Here is a 16,664-nt window from a genome sequence, read left to right on the forward strand (position 1 = left end):
AGCCCTTGATTTTAGCCGGACGGCTTATTTCATTCTCTACTAGTTTCTGGACTGTTTTTTAACATATTTTACTAAAGCTGGTTGAGCCTGTCACCTTCCCCCTCAACACCCCAACCATTCCACCTCTCCAATGTGTGCCCCCCGCTGCGAAATTTTCATTTGTCCGAATGGTTGATGGAAAACAGTTACTTTGGAGAGGAAAATGAAACAAAATGGACGGACTTTTTATACGTACTTGACACGAAATGAAATGTAACTTAACTTTGGATAACTCATAAGATATGGCCTGAATTTCAGGCACTTATCAGAGGCCGCATCTCAAATTTGAAGCGGAGCTTAAAATTGGCGTCTAATGTTGAGGCAGCCGTCTTTAGTTTCAGGTGGAAATTTCTCCAAAAAATTTATAAACCAACAACGTATTCAGCTTGTACAAGAACGTATTGAGCTTGTATTCTTTGACGGACGTGTATGACTGTAGGAGTAGTGTTTTTCATTACAAAATGTGTATTTATTTTTCAATGTTCGTGTAAACAGTATAAATATTTGAGTAAGTGTAAAAGTACTCGACGTAATCGATTCGATACAGTTGAAATTGGTCATTTCCTGTTGTAATTGTGGGATTTTATAGAAACGCGTTTGAAGACGATGATCTGTCCACATATTGCGTTGATAAGAAAAATATACTTGATAGAAATGGACGACAAAAAACAGGTAAATATGCATCATTGTGTTGTCGATACTTTGAAATTATAACTTGTATATAAACAATTACAACTTATATTCAGTGCATAGTTGCATAGGAAAGAGAGAGCCTTGCTCCTTGTTGTCTTCCTATTTATTTTGATAAAGCAGACAAGCACAATGCTTATTACAATGAAATGCATGGTTTGAGTTCACTTCTTTTCCTAGTATAATTATAACAATGGCAACAAAAATTCACTTGGTTTGTTACGTGAAAGGCATTGGAACTAATTGAAATTAGTTCATTCTCAACTATCGGATGAGAATTGACATGTTTGACTTTTCAACTTTAGTGCGACGAATGTAATCAAAAGGCTTCAGATCTTTGGCTGTGTATGCAAGTATGTAAAACGTTTTCTTTTCAAATGCTAAGTTTACCTAAATAAAGTTGGTATTGATAACATGACGTGACTTTTCAGCTGATATAGCAAGCCATTGAGCTGTCTTTGTAATCTTCATGGGAAATTTACTGTTTCTTTGCCTCTTAGTACCTTCTTTGTTAGACATATCTTGTAAAATGCTTTGCCATGTGCAATCTCTATTAAAACCCTTCCAAGAAGGTTCTTTCAGGGCTTATACTTTTCAAGAATATTTGAAGTTTACAAATGCAGTAAGACCCACTATACAAGCTGTATAACTCAATCACCTTACTTTGCCATCCACGGTAGCGTGATGGTAAGTCCATTCTAATTGAAAAAAATATTCACTTTTCCTTGGATTTGATAGCACAAGTACTTTACTCCTGAAAAATGAACTCACCTACTATTTTTGAACAAAGTTCATTTTCATTTAGCCATGGATCTAATATCTAACACTACCATAATCAACTTGAACAGTTTTCTCTTTTCCTTAGAAGTTAAAGTTATTTTTGCTCTACTGTTTACGTTCGCTCGTTATGCCAATCTGCTGTAAACCGTCTGTCATATCGTAGTGAATGTTCTGAGAACATTTAGCATCAATATGGTACAACAAATTGTAATTGTTGTTTTATGTTTGCCTAGAAGTGTTGTTCATTTGTTGGTTGTGGTGAAAAAGTAGGAAACCATGTCAAAAGTCATCATGAGGTTTGTATTTTGCAAAGAGAAAGCAAGCAGTAATTTATTTTGATGCATGCAAGGAAGGTGTTTTAAAAATACATGGATTGGTTAGTGTAATATTTTCTGGATGACATCGAAAGTGCAAAAAAACTAGGCAAGCAAGAGCAGTGGAAAAGCTCTGTTAATTTGCCCTGCTTTGTTAATTTTTCTGTGTCTACTCGCAGTGAAAACAACAGATTTCTAAAGAAAAGAATGATGATAATGTTCTGAAGTTTGCATAGCATAATCCAAACTTGTTGGTTGGCTCAGCCTTTGCACAACAGTCTTTTTTTTTAATGGAGGGATAAAAATTTTTTGACCAGTAACAAAATTCACTTGAACTGTCTCATACATATCCCACTTAAATCACATTGCTCAATTATTGAATCATCTAATGTAAATTTAAGTATAGTCTGTCCAAATCATGTTTTTCTCTTGTGTATCCCTCGGAGTTGTGTTAAGGATAAGCCAAACTTTTGACTTTTCAACTTTGTGGCTGTCTATCATATCTACATCTTGAAAATTCACAGAAAACCAATCATGCAGTGTATCTCAGCAAGGAAAACAAGGGTATATGGTGTTTTGGTTGTGGTGTTAGTTTAGACGAGGTACAATTGGATGTATCCGAGGACGCTGTGCAATATAAATCAATGGAAGAAGAGCTGGATAATGATGATAATGTATCAGAGGAAATGGTAAGTGTATTGAAAGATTGAGTTGATGAAGAGAGGCTACGTATGTGACACGACTGATGTGTAAGAGGAATGGTACTAGTTAAATATCAAAGAGCATTTGCTGCTTATTGGGTAATGATGAAATAGCAAGTTTAATGAAAAATGGACTTAAAATAACGAATGATTATTTGTTGGCCGACTTATATGTAAGAGGACTGGTACAAGTTAAGTATTGAAGAGCATTTGCTGCTTATTGGGTAATGATGATATGGCAAAATTAATGAAAAATGGACTTAATAACGAGAGATTATTTGTTAGCCGACTTACATGCGAGAGGACTGGTACTAGTTTAATATCAAAGAGCATTTGCTTCTTGGGTAAAGTGTTACTTGTTGCAAGACATTTCTGTGGCAAGCAAATTTCCTGTAGAAGCATGTGCAAATTAACACTATTGCAGGAATCCTTATTTGGTCTTACTGTTTAAGTATTTAGCAAATGACCAAAGAATTCATCAACAGATTTATTCAAAGGAAAGCTTCCGATTCGTTTCGCGAGAAAAGAAAAAATCATTGCGTAAAACTTTGCCGAAATCATACCCTAAAAAACGCAGCTCCAGTTGTAGGTTAGAACCTAGACGACATATATGAACAATGTGCATCAAGATCATTTTGAAGCCTATCAAAATGACAGTAAATGTGACAGTAATGTTTTAAGTTGTCACCGTAACAAGCCGTTGAAGCCCGAGCTTTTTTCACAGGAGGAAGAAGCGGCGATGATCGACAAGGACTATTTCGATGGTTTCGAGAAAGGAATGAAGCCTAGAGGTGAATTTTTTAATTTTTGATCCGGTACCATTGAACTGAAATCCACGAAACGCTAACTGAAGCAAATAATTGAAGCCAAATCTTACAACCAGACACGCGAGATTACACCCAGACAAGAGTGTTTAGCGTTTCGAGATTCTCTCGCGGAGTGAAAATTGATTGAACTACACACGGGTGTCTGGGTGTAATCTCGTGTGTCTGAGTCTGGGTGTAAAATTTGGCTTCAAAAAGTTATTAGGCTTTTCTATTACGGGTAGGGTCCATGTATATTAGTTCAATTTCCTCTAGCGACCTACGTACATGCTGTGTTTATTGAACATTGGACATCTTTTCTCTCAGGCTTGACTGGCTTGAAAAATATTGGCAACACGTGCTATATGAATTCTGCTCTTCAAGCTTTATCAAACAGGTAAGCATTATAACCTGCACTACAAGCTCTATCAAACAGGTAAGCAAGATAACCTGCACTCACCGAATTCCACGAGCGCCGTGTAGATTTGTGGAATGGAATTTTCGAGTTTTAGCTAAGATGTTGTCGTACATTTGCATATCGTTTAGGAATAAAGTGGAAATAAGATGCAATTAAGACTGCTTTTGTTATCTTGCTTTTGTTATCTCAAGATTATCTTGCCCATGTACGGTTTATAATACATTGAATCGTCTCAAATCCTGTTGGCTTGGTAGATTAATGAGTAGAATGGTAGACTAGAATCGCAAAGGTGCTAGTTCAAATCTCGTCAAAGCCACGTGTTTCTCATTTGGGTGTCAATTCATATAGGTTTACTTACATACTGTTATTGTGTATTATACATCGGTTGTAACCATGAACAGATTTACTGGAGGAATGCAAGGGATGCCTCTCCCAAACATCACATTTCATCCCTCTAATTAAATTGTTCACCCATCTAAGAAACATTCAAACCGCCAAATATTAACAAAACAAATCGATAGTACGGTTGAACTGAGTCTTTCTGGACAAAATATCAACTTTCTACACGACTTTAGATGGCTGCACTACCAGACCACCCTAATTCTAGACCCTTACATTGTCTTACGTCACTTCCTTACCAGCTCAATGCCGTAAAATTTTTTGGACCATCCCCGTAAAAAATATGAAAATCCCGCCATGGTGTACCTTGATATTCACAAACATCCCATGTTGTGTTTATCTAGTCCGTCTTTGATGCAGTTTTTTCTCGACTGCTCAAGCTATGTGAAAAGCAATCGTCAAGCCAATTTATCGGAGGTCTACGCTGCTCTCGTTAGTGACATGTGGTCGAAGAAAAGGTATCGGTCAGAAATAACGACCATGTCTACATTCAAACTTAAATTTATTTATTATAATATGAGTTTTCCTTTGGACAATTTTCCTGTTATATATGCATAACATGTCAATAGCAATCGTATTAAAAGTTGGGATACCTCTCTAGTTTTTTTCTTTCATATTATTGAAGGTTATCAATCTCACTTTTCTTAAGTCTTTTTCTTCCATAGTATCGAAGCTTATCAAAATCGCTTTTCTCAAGTCTTTTTCTTCCATAGTATTGAAGGCTATCAATATCGCTTTTTACCCTTCATCTGCGTCAACTTTTTTTACCTCCTCATTTTTCCAAATATGTCCTTTTGAGATTATGCTAGTTGAAACAATCTTCTGCCTTGTACCATCAAGATAGAGTCTCCATCGGGTATGCTTGTCAAACGACGGAATTCGCTTTTTCTGAACATCCAATACACAAGTGGAATATTTTATCATAAACTTTGTTTGAAAATTTTCAGACCGACCTGCGTTACACCATCTGACTTTATGGGCTGCTTTCAACGATTGAATCCTCAATTTCGTGGTTATAGACAACAGGTAGTTGATTGAAGTCAGTTTGTGTTTTTGATGTGTTGGTTTTCTTAGTAGAAACAAATGTTAAATCACTTGATAATGTGTACATGATTGAACTTTAAGGATACTTTAGAGCTCAAATCACTTAGTGATGTGTACATGATTGAACCTTTAAGGATACTTTAGAGCTCAAGTCACTTAGTGATGTGTACATGATTGAACCTTTAAGGATACTTTAGAGCTCAAATCACTTCATGATGTGTACATGATTGAACCTTTAAGGATACTTTAGAGCTCAAATCACTTCATGATGTGTACATGATTGAACCTTTAAGGATACGCAAGAGTTCTTGCGCGTACTTATGGATCTTCTCCATGAAGAGATGAAAGAACCGATGCCACCAGAAGACATAAAACCAGAAATTCCATTACGCAAACTGACGAAAAGGATGTCTTCAAGATCGAAGAGATTACTCGGTGGACAGACGATAGTTGAGAAACATAACACAGGTAGAGTACAAAGTAATTTATTTCCCATTTTATGTCTTAACTATGTTGTATGTTTTTGTTGGTTAATGCCCTTTTTTTTAAGTAACACACGTGCAGCATTGTTATCTTGACTGACATTACTCATTCCTGCCCAGTGAACTGGTGATATTAACTGGAACGCTAACTGCTCCGCCATCTTTGAAGCCAATACTGATGCTAGTTTTTCTACCTTTTTAGAATTTCCATGATATCAGTTTAACAAATTAACAACGATATACATAAAATACAGTAGCACAAATGGCCATGATAAGTTTTACCTCACTAGATTAAGTAATATGCCTAAAAACAGATTAAAAGGCATCATACCAGGCTTCAAAATGGCATCATGCCCTTGTATTGGAGTTGGCATTCCAGTTAATATTACAGTTCATTGGTCCTGGATTTCTCTTTGGACCAACACATTCTGAGCGCTGATTGGTTATAACCTAAACGCAAGTTCATGTTGCATTTTTTACATGTTATTTTTAGACGGTGGACGAAAGACGCGTGGATTTCCTTACCTGAGAAACAGACGCAAAGAAGCGTCAAAGTCAATTTCAACTACGACGACTACGAATCAGAATGTGGAAAAAACCAGACCTTTATCACCGGAGAGGTTTCTGAGAAACACGAATAGCTGTCCGGAACTGCGCAAAGCGATGTCACGTGATGACATAAACAGTGCCAGCTTTGAGCCACGCATCTCTTTGGGAGTTGTCAACATGGCTTCTGATGACTTTAGCATCAGCGGTAACCGTAAAGGTGCTGGGTTGAGTTTGGAAAGATCAATTTCTGACTCTGAAATCTATTGCCACAGAACGGCGGGATTCCGCGGGGAATCAAAGGACACGTCAGGTATAGTAGAGGATTAGGAGGTTGTGCGCATGGAAAGTATGGATTTTTTAACGCTTGCGAATTCGTGGAAGTTCGAGTCACGAAGTGACCATGAACTCGTTGTTAATTGCGTCACATTAAATCTCTGAAAACTTTCTGAGATCACTGTACTTCCAACAGTTTGCAACGTTTGTATTTTGATGGATTAACTTTTAGATCCTCGAGGAAAATGCAATATTTTGAGATGTTTGACTTTGCATTGATTTTGTTATTATGAACCGTATCTTGTCATCTCCGACTTTCTATTGTGAACTATAAAACTTTACAAATGATGTGATTGACGTAAAGTCAATCCTTGACTGTTGATGATTCTTTTGCTCATCAACGACAGCTTTATTTTATTTTGGTCAACTATAAAACTTTACAAATGACGTGATTGACGTAAAGTCAATCCTTAACTGTTGATGATTCTTTTGCTCATCAACGACAGCTTTATTTTATTTTGGTCAACTATAAAACTTTACAAATGATGTGATTGACGTAAAGTCAATCCTTAACTGTTGATGATTCTTTTGCTCATCAACGACAGCTTTATTTTATTTTGGTCAACTATAAAACTTTACAAATGACGTGATTGACGTAAAGTCAATCCTTAACTGTTGATGATTCTTTTGCTCATCAACGACAGCTTTATTTTATTTTGGTCAACTATAAAACTTTACAAATGACGTGATTGACGTAAAGTCAATCCTTAACTGTTGATGATTCTTTTGCTCATCAACGACAGCTTTATTTTATTTTGGTCAACTATAAAACTTTACAAATGATGTGATTGACGTAAAGTCAATCCTTGACTGTTGATGATTCTTTTGCTCATCAACGACAGCTTTATTTTATTTTGGTCAACTATAAAACTTTACAAATGATATGATTGACGTAAAGTCAATCCTTGACTGTTGATGATTCTTTTGCTCATCAACGACAGCTTTATTTTATTTTGGTCAACTATAAAACTTTACAAATGATGTGATTGACGTAAAGTCAATCCTTGACTGTTGATGATTCTTTTGCTCATCAACGACAGCTTTATGTTATTGTTTTAAATCGCGAATTTTCAATTCATGCAATTCGAGGCGTGCAGCAAAGAAATGTGCAACTTTTATTTTCACCCTAGACCAAAAACGACCACCACCTGTCGAGTACGCAAGCGTGATATCAGATTTATTCAACGGCAAGATAAGAAGCTCCGTTCAATGTCTCACTTGTAAAAAGGTACATTTTCGCTATTCTTTATAATGTTACGTTTCGTTGTGTATAATATGAAGTGTTGCAACCCAAGTGCGTATCTTTTCTGAGCCCACGAAAGCGACAGGCTGTGTTTTTCAAGTAGAAAAAAGCCTGAAAATCCAAACCGAGCTACTTGTAGTATTTCCGATAATAATTTGCGATCCTCCGAAAATGCACATGCTTTTGCTCTACTTCAAAGGGCATATGGCTCGAAAATTTTACTATTTAAATTATGTTTTTATTCAACTGAAATTTGACAGGGTATTTTCTAAAGCAGTTTGCATACCTCTTTCCGTTTTCAAGATGTTGAAGTTTTTGTAAGGTCCGATGTACACAACAATTGACGTAATTTTGCGTAAGGAATCGCTGCTAACTTTCAAACATCCTTTAAATTCAAGAAAAACTCCCGGTTGACATGATCATGCAATTGTTTATACCATTACTTCTTCACAATGAACGGAACTCTCCTCGGCTTGTGTAATATATCAGCAAATATACCAGCTATTAAAAATTCTCATTATACAATGTGACGTCACAAGCTGTGTAAAGCATAAATTACATACACTACAATATCTTGAGAATGAAAAGCGATATGAATAAACTGTTTTAGAATATGCACTGCCCTTTTCAATGTTATGTTCAATGAGAAAATAATCTAAATAGCACAATTTTCCTGTCATATGCCCTTTAAATAGTGGATTGAGGAAGCTTTAAAGGCCTTACTTTTTTGGCAGATTTCATCAACTATGGAAACATTCCAGGACTTATCGTTATCAATTCCAGGCAAGTAACTTAACATGTTTTTTTTTTGGCTTGCGTTCATCCTTTTTGAAGAGATGAGATCTCGGTTCGAGAGAACGTTTTGATTTTTCTTCAGGGAAAGAGGAGATTTCAGTCATACATTCGAGTGCTCAGTGTAATCCAATATCACGTGACTCTCCAACCGTTTCCGGTGAAAAAGGATTTTTCAGAAGTTTATTTGATTGGTTTGCAAGGTAAAATTTTGAACAGTAAAGTCAAATATCTACGAGGGAAGTATCGTCACGACACAGGGATCTTTTATAGTAAGACTGCTAGCCAATGTGATAATTTATTCAGAATTTATCACCAAGCTTGTTTTAATCTGATCAGATTATCCCCCTGTTTCAAATGTTGCAATTGCCAATCTTTTAAAAACGATTTAATCACTCCTTTGAAGTTTGCCGTGAATGTGGTGATATGGATTCTGCTCTCAAAAAATGTGTTTTTTTTTGTTCGTGCGTTTGACTTCAAAACTAATTGCGCCCATTAATGTTTTTACATGGATTTTAGCTGGATATATGGTCCCCGTGTTTCCTTTGAAGACTGCCTTGCCGCTTTTTTCTCTGCTGACGAACTCAAAGGTAGCTATGTTGATTGGCTTGAGCTCAATAAAAGCAAATTTTGATTGGATAATTGGTGTTAGCAACTCGTATTAAAAGATGTAATGGCCTTGTTGGTTTTTGTTTATTAGTTAAGAAATAAAAGATGTTTACTGTGTTTGCCGAAGGTCGAAGGTTGCACGTACTTGAGAGTTCTCACAAACGTCTCTGAGGTTTGCATATGCCAGTGCAAACACGAAAAACATCTTTTATTTCTTTTATAAAATAACAATAATGCGAAAAAGACGAACATTTTAATTTTTCCTCTAAAATGTATTCATGATCGATTTGTAAATTCTCTTTGACTAATTGATTGTTTTGATTGATTGGATTGGTTGAGCTCAGACGTGCTTTGTACAGGCTGATGAAAACACGGGTCTAGACCAAACACTGGACGCGTTTTATTGTTTTTATTTTATAATTTTGTAATATTTATATATCATACGCGCTGCTTCGTGAAACATCTTGTTTTCGTCATTTTTGTAGGCGACAATATGTATCGTTGTGAACATTGCTCGATGTAAGTCTGACTCACATTCATTTTAAATGCAAGAGGTTTCGTCACGCTTTATGGTATTAACGTTACTTCGTTTTAATCTAGGCTCAGAAATGGCATGAAACAATGCAGAGTATACAAACTTCCCGAGGTATACTTCATATTCCCGTATGCTTTTATTGTGATTGGCTATATGCCGTTGCTATTTATTGTGATTGGCTCTATGCCGTTGCTATTTATTGTGATTGGCTATATGCCGTTGCTATTTATTGTGATTGGCTCTATGCCGTTGCTATTTATTGTGATTGGCTATATGCCGTTGCTATTTATTGTGATTGGCTATTTGCCGTTGCTATTTATTGTGATTGGCTATATGCCGTTGCTATTTATTGTGATTGGCTATTTGCCGTTGCTATTTATTGTGATTGGCTATATGCCGTTGCTATTTATTGTGATTGGCTATTTGCCGTTGCTATTTATTGTGATTGGCCAAATGCCGTTGCTATTTATTGTGATTGGCTATATGCCGTTGCTATTTATTGTGATTGGCTATATGCCGTTGCTATTTATTGTGATTGGCTATTTGCCGTTGCTATTTATTGTGATTGGCTATATGCCGTTGCTATTTACTTAGCATTCGCCCGTTGTATTAAGGCAGAGACGCCATTCATTGTGCGATGAATATGTCGTAATTTTTATCCAAAATTCTGCTCTTGAGTGCCATACTTTTCTTTCCATGAATGGGGAAATTTTGTTTGAAGTGCGAATGAACGTTTTAGCAAAGCCTGCGAAGTACTGCAAAATGAACTACGGGTGTTTTTTTACACAAAACATGTTAGTTCTCTTGAAAGTGCTCGAGTTAAATTTTTTTTGATCGAATTTTTGTAAAAACGTCGTCGTACTGCTTTCTTTTGAACAGAGGATTTGAAATTATATCTTATAACACTTTATTGCAAAAAAAGCAAATTGTGTGCTAAAAACGTTACTCGTGTGCTAAAAAAAGTAACTCGTGTGCTAAAAAAGTAACTCGTGTTCTAAATAGTTACTCGTGTTCTGAAAAAAACAACTCGTGTGCTAAAATACATTACTCGTGCCCTAAAAAAAGTAAATCGTGTGGTAAAAGAAGTAACTCGTGTTCTAAAAAAGCAACTCGTGTGCTAAAAAACGTTACTCGTGTGCTAAAAAAAAGTAACTCGTGTGCTAAAAAGTAACTCATATGGTAAAAAAAGCAACTCGTGTGCTAAAAAACGTTACTCGTGTGCTAAAAAAGTAACTCGTGTTCTATAAAAAGTAACTCGTGCTCTTAAAAAGCAACTCGTGCGCTAAAAAACGTCACTCGTGTGCTAAAAAAGGAACTCGTGTAGTAAAAGAAGTAACTCGTGTTCTAAAAAAGCAACTCGTGTGCTAAGAATGTCGTGAGCTAAAAAGTAACTCGGTATATATATATATATACTACTAAGTTTGAAAATTTGTAATCCAGGCATTTAATACATAAATTATATATTACTGTATCGCCATGTTGACGTTTAGCGTTATCTATTCTCCTTCTTCGCTGTGATAATGCAACGTGTTCACTGCATCTTTTACAGATGTTATGTATTCATCTCAAACGCTTTCGACATGAGTATTTTAGTTCATCTAAAATTAGCAGTTTTATATCCTTTCCTCTTGAAGCTTTGGACGTCAAGAAATATTTGACCAGCGGTATGGAAAATTTATGCTAATTCTAATTGGTAAAAATCCAATATTCAAACGCCACCATGTAGACACTGTTCATTGCACCACTCTTAAACACCATGCCCAGTTCAACTCCACCAAGTGGACACTGTTTATTACACCACTCTTAACAACCATACCCAGTTCAGCTCCACTAAGTAGACACTGTTGATTCCACCACTCTTAACAACCATACCCAGTTCAACTCCACTAAGTAGACACTGTTGATTGCACCACTCTTAACAACCATACCCAGTTCAACTCCACTAAGTAGACACTGTTGATTGCACCACTCTTAACAACCATACCCAGTTCAACTCCCCCAAGTAGGTACTGTTGATTGCACCACTCTTAACAACCATGCCCAGTTCAACTCCACTAAGTAGACACTGTTGATTGCACCACTCTTAACAACCATAGCCAGTTCAACTCCACTAAGTAGACACTGTTGATTACACCACTCTTTAACAACCATGCCCAGTTCAACTCCACCAAGTAGGTACTGTTGATTGCACCACTCTCAACAACGATGCCCAGTTCAACTCCGCTAAGTAGACACTGTTGATTGTACCACTCTTAACAACCATACCCAGTTCAACTCCACTAAGTAGACACTGTTAATTGCACCACTCTTAACAACCATACCCAGTTCAACTCCACTAAGTAGACACTGCTGATTGCACCACTCTTAACAACCATGCCCAGTTCAACTCCACTAAGTAGACACTGTTGATTGCACCACTCTTAACAACCATACCCAGTTCAGCTCCACTAAGTAGACACTGTTGATTGCACCACTCTTAACAACCATAGCCAGTTCAACTCCACTAAGTAGACATTGTTGATCGGTTGCAGCAGTCTTTTACTTTATGTCTTGTAGATTTCGCGGGAGAGTGTTCAAAGTACGATCTCGTTGCTGTTATTTCACATTATGGAAGTGTTGGAGGTAAAGATATTTTATGTTCTCGTCAGGAGTGGTCTGATGTTGAAACTTGAGTCTTTATGTACTCCAGTCTAGTGTCTTCATCAGGAATAATCTGAAGTTGAAACTTGAGTCGTTATGTACTCCAGTCTTGTATCTTTATCTGAAGTAAAACTTTGCATGTTTAGTGCTTTAGTCAGTATTCAGTGATATTGAGTTTAATGTTGAAGCTCCATTGTCTCCTTTGGGATAATTTCTTTTCAAGTGTTGTAGCTCGTTATCTTAATTTTTCATATACTCATGCTCAATATGATGTTTGGAAAATTGAGTTTTGTTAATCGACAAAAGACAGATAAAGCTTACTTGGTTGTTTGTGATTAAGTGCAGTACCAAAGGATTGCTATTTTATCATCGTAGGCGGCCATTACGTTGCCTGCTGTAAGAATTTCATCACGGGTAAATGGTACGAATTCAACGATTCTAAGGTTTCTGAAGGTAAATTAATTTGAAGTTTATGGACTGTCTATATATTTGTACAGCACCTCAGACGAACTCGCTTTTCTCATTTCCTTACAGTTTCCGAAAGTTATGTACAAAGCTGCGAAGCTTACGTCCTTTTTTACAGGTAGTTTTGTGTTGACTGAATGTGATTCGGAGCTGATCATATGTAAATGTTATTAGAATAAGTTTCGGAGTATTTTGCAAAGCAACTTGTTCACTTATGACATGTAACTAGAACGAGTGATCCACGGCGAATAGGTGTGTGGGCTCTAGTTGTTAATTGGATTTTGGTTAGAGGTTTGGGATTAGGGGATAAGGGATTTAGTATAAGGATTTAGTGTAAGGGGTTATGGTTGGGTTCAGCGGTCAACATAACAACTCTAGTGCATTACGTGGAACAAATGCATGAAATGCCAGTCATAAGTTGTTTAAATATAAACCAGTGTTGCTGAGAGAAACTGGGACATAATTTTCTTCCGAGACCTTATGACGTCACGATTTTAAACATTTACAGCTGCCAACGTCAAACATAAGTTGTTTAAATATAAACCAGTGTTGCTGAGAGAAATTGGGACATAATTTTCTTCCGAGACCTTATGACGTCACGATTTTAAACATCTACAGCTGCCAACGTCAAACATAAGTTGTTTAAATATAAACCAGTGTTGCTGAGAGAAATTGGGACATAATTTTCTTCCGAGACCTTATGACGTCACGATTTTAAACATTTACAGCTGCCAACGTCAAACATAAGTTGTTTAAATATAAACCAGTGTTGCTGAGAGAAACTGGAACATAAATTTCTTCCGAGACTTATGACGTCATGATTTTAAACATTTACAGCTGCCAACGTCAAACATAAATTGTTTAAATATAAACCAGTTTATCTGAGAGAAACTGGGACATAATTTTTTTCCGAGACCTTATGACGTCATGATTTTAAACATTTTACAGCTGCTTAACAAAATATGAATAAACTTTAATGAAAAACGACCTCAATGTAATTTAGTAATTTGGACGCCAATATAATAATAATTGTTGTAATACAGGTCCTCCCTCCAAAAGGACCACATGTCCTCCTATCATGTATCCCCTGTCCTCCTATCGTGTATCCCCTGTCCTCCTATCATGTATCCTTAAACTACCTCACTGGTAAGGATGTGCGTATATTACTGTAATGGAGTGATTCTTTCCTTTTTCAGAAAACGAGGTGAAAATATCATCAAGTATCGACAAAAGTTTTTCAGACTAACAAAATCTAACGAGGTATAAAAACCAAAGATCGAACTATTGATAAAAAGAGACAACTTTGGTGGAATAAAAAGCAGAAGTAAAACTTATATAATCGTAAACCCCCGTTTCTCAATGCACAATACTACCTACAATGGTTCTTCTGTATCCTTGCTTTTGCTGAAAAATATCGAAATCATTTCGTTTGCATGTTTTTATTTCACAAGTTTTTTCATGTTAAAATGTTAAAATTAACATGTGCCCTTTTTCTCAGGGAAAACCAACGACGCATTACGTATCAAAGAAATGGTTAACGATGTTTTATACATGTGCCGAACCTGGTATAGTATTGTGTGCCTTTATTGATTTACATATGTTCAACTTGGTACATTATATTCATTCATTATGTATATCTGTTACACGAAGTTTAGTATTGTTTACCTTTATAATTTACATATGTTCCACTTGGTACATTACTATGTTCATCATTATGTACATTTGGTGTAGTATTTGTAAACTTTTATTTATTTGCATGCAGTCAACTCAATATAGTATTGGATAAATTCTTTGCTACTCATGTGCAGAATGTTATTTGGTATTGCATGTCTTCGTTTTTTCCCTGTGAATTAAGAATCTTTGCTCTTTTTCTTAGGTCCAATTGCGAACGGCAGTTTTTTATGTAAACATGGAAGTATGTTTTTATGTATGGTTACATCGTATTATTAAGAATTGTTCCTGGTTTTCTTCTACTATCACTTCCCACTTTCGTTATTTATCAACTAACCAGTGGCGTATCCAGTCTGCAAATTTGGTCGTGCATTGTAAATTTCAGATCATTATCATTAATCATTTCTTTAGAAATCTAGTGTTTTTACAGTGAGTGAACACAGAAAAATTTACGTAGCAGGACCAAACTTGTGGGCTGGCTACGTCACTGCAACTGATTCACGGTGTACAACTGTACGTCTCCTCTTTTCACGTTAACCCCCATGTATCCCTCTCCTCTAATTTACTTACACTGTACATTGTACGACTGCACTACTTCTCTTATTACTTTATCCCCCATGCACCCCCTCCTTCTATAATTTACTTACTCGCAGAGTACAACTGTAGTTCTCCTCTTATCACGTTACCCCCATGTATCCCTCTCCTCTAATTTACTTACACTGTACATTGTACGACTGCACTACTTCTCTTATTACTTTATCCCCCATGCACCCCCTCCTTCTATAATTTACTTACTCGCAGAATACAACTGTAGTTCTCCTCTTATCACATTATCCGTTATTTTATTTACAACTCCATTCCATTTATTTTCGTAAATTTCACCGTCGTAGAGATCGAACCCAACAAGTTACATTTAAAAGACCTGTTGAAACCTCTACAATCAGCATGTTGGCTTTATTTATTAAAAAAATTTGGAGGAGGTCCAGAAATTACGAATTTGGACGTATGTGCTGTTTGCGAGGTAATCATGTTGATATCAAAATAAGTATTTCAGTGATTGATGAAAACGTGAAGTTTGTTTAAAGCTTTTTGGTTTATCTATCCTTAGAACAATTTTAAGAAACAAAGAGATATAGTCACAGAAAATCAATAAAACTTTCAATTCTTATTAAAATTATATTCATGACGATTATATTTTTTCTTGGCACAATGTAATAGATGACTTATGTATGCGAGGCTCTTATAGAATGAGCTGAAAGAATTGGAGCAACGTCGAAGGTATGAACTCAAAACATGGAAAGAAAAGTTAGATGATAGCAAAAGCTCTTCGCCGCAATGTTACATCAGTATGAAATGGTTCAAAGAATGGAAGAGTTTTGTTGATGGCAATTGTAAAGGTATGTAGATAAGTACTGTGAATCTATATCATCAGAATTGAAGCTTTGAGCTATTAAAAGCTCACTGTTTCAACACAACTTCTCTTATCTCTGCTTTGTATTTACAGATCCACCTGGACCCATTTATAATCACAAAACTGGGCAACAAAGAAAACAAGGTATTTGATTAATTTTGTCTTCAACTTGCTGATTTTTGTCCACACTTGTTTTTTACAGCAATCTTAAGCTTAACAAGGCATAAACCTAATGAATTTTGTTTATTTTTAAGTTCCTAAAAGTGTTTGGAACTTCCTCTTTTCGATATATGGTGGTAGTCATGTGTTACCTTTTCAAGAAAACTGAATGAAGCATTCTTTTTCTTAATCACAATTTATGCAATTCATAAAGATATACACACATTATCAATGAGTCATTGCTACATAAAAATAAATATATTACTAAGAGTAGCAATATATTTACATACAGTCATATAAATTTTCCATTCTCAATACAAAATATAGCAAGTGCACAGACATAGCTTAGAGCTAGTATATCAAATTGAACTTTACACTTCCACTAAATGGAAGCATCGTCTATTTCTGTATTTCCAAATTTAGATGCAGCAAATGTTATGTATTCGTAAGCACATTCAAAATTCAAATGCTTTCACAATACACTTACATAAAATTATGAATATGATTAACAGCAAAAAATTATTTTAAAACACAGTTTGTGTGTATTAAGACCAGACTAAACATTAAACTATCCACTCACCTCAAAA

The 16,664-nt window shown here is 35.8% G+C and overlaps 1 protein-coding gene across 3 annotated transcripts; it reads left to right on the forward strand.

Moving 5' to 3' along the window:
* Positions 1–192: 192 nt before the first annotated feature.
* LOC124438217 (ubiquitin carboxyl-terminal hydrolase 20-like) lies at positions 193–16,664 on the forward strand. 3 transcript variants are annotated; one of them, XM_046988219.1, is made up of 28 exons: positions 193–380; positions 629–711; positions 1,035–1,082; positions 1,743–1,805; positions 2,348–2,512; positions 3,249–3,315; positions 3,655–3,724; positions 4,489–4,602; positions 5,092–5,170; positions 5,482–5,668; positions 6,164–6,529; positions 7,683–7,780; positions 8,530–8,578; positions 8,673–8,790; positions 9,107–9,177; positions 9,682–9,715; positions 9,797–9,842; positions 11,281–11,395; positions 12,288–12,353; positions 12,747–12,824; positions 12,906–12,954; positions 14,033–14,096; positions 14,335–14,401; positions 14,713–14,751; positions 15,398–15,528; positions 15,754–15,904; positions 16,012–16,062; positions 16,173–16,664. In XM_046988219.1, exons 1-28 carry the CDS (start codon positions 353–355, stop codon positions 16,244–16,246), a joined length of 2,571 nt encoding a protein of 856 aa, XP_046844175.1. In that variant the 5' UTR covers positions 193–352; the 3' UTR covers positions 16,247–16,664. The 3 variants fall into 3 exon arrangements, with proteins under 3 accessions (XP_046844175.1, XP_046844177.1, XP_046844176.1); XM_046988221.1 differs by having other exon boundaries at positions 5,482–5,656; XM_046988220.1 differs by having other exon boundaries at positions 1,746–1,805.

Source organism: Xenia sp. Carnegie-2017, unplaced genomic scaffold (genome assembly GCF_021976095.1).
Source record: "Xenia sp. Carnegie-2017 unplaced genomic scaffold, XeniaSp_v1 HiC_scaffold_19, whole genome shotgun sequence".
In the NCBI taxonomy this organism is placed as follows: Eukaryota; Metazoa; Cnidaria; class Anthozoa; order Malacalcyonacea; family Xeniidae; genus Xenia; species Xenia sp. Carnegie-2017.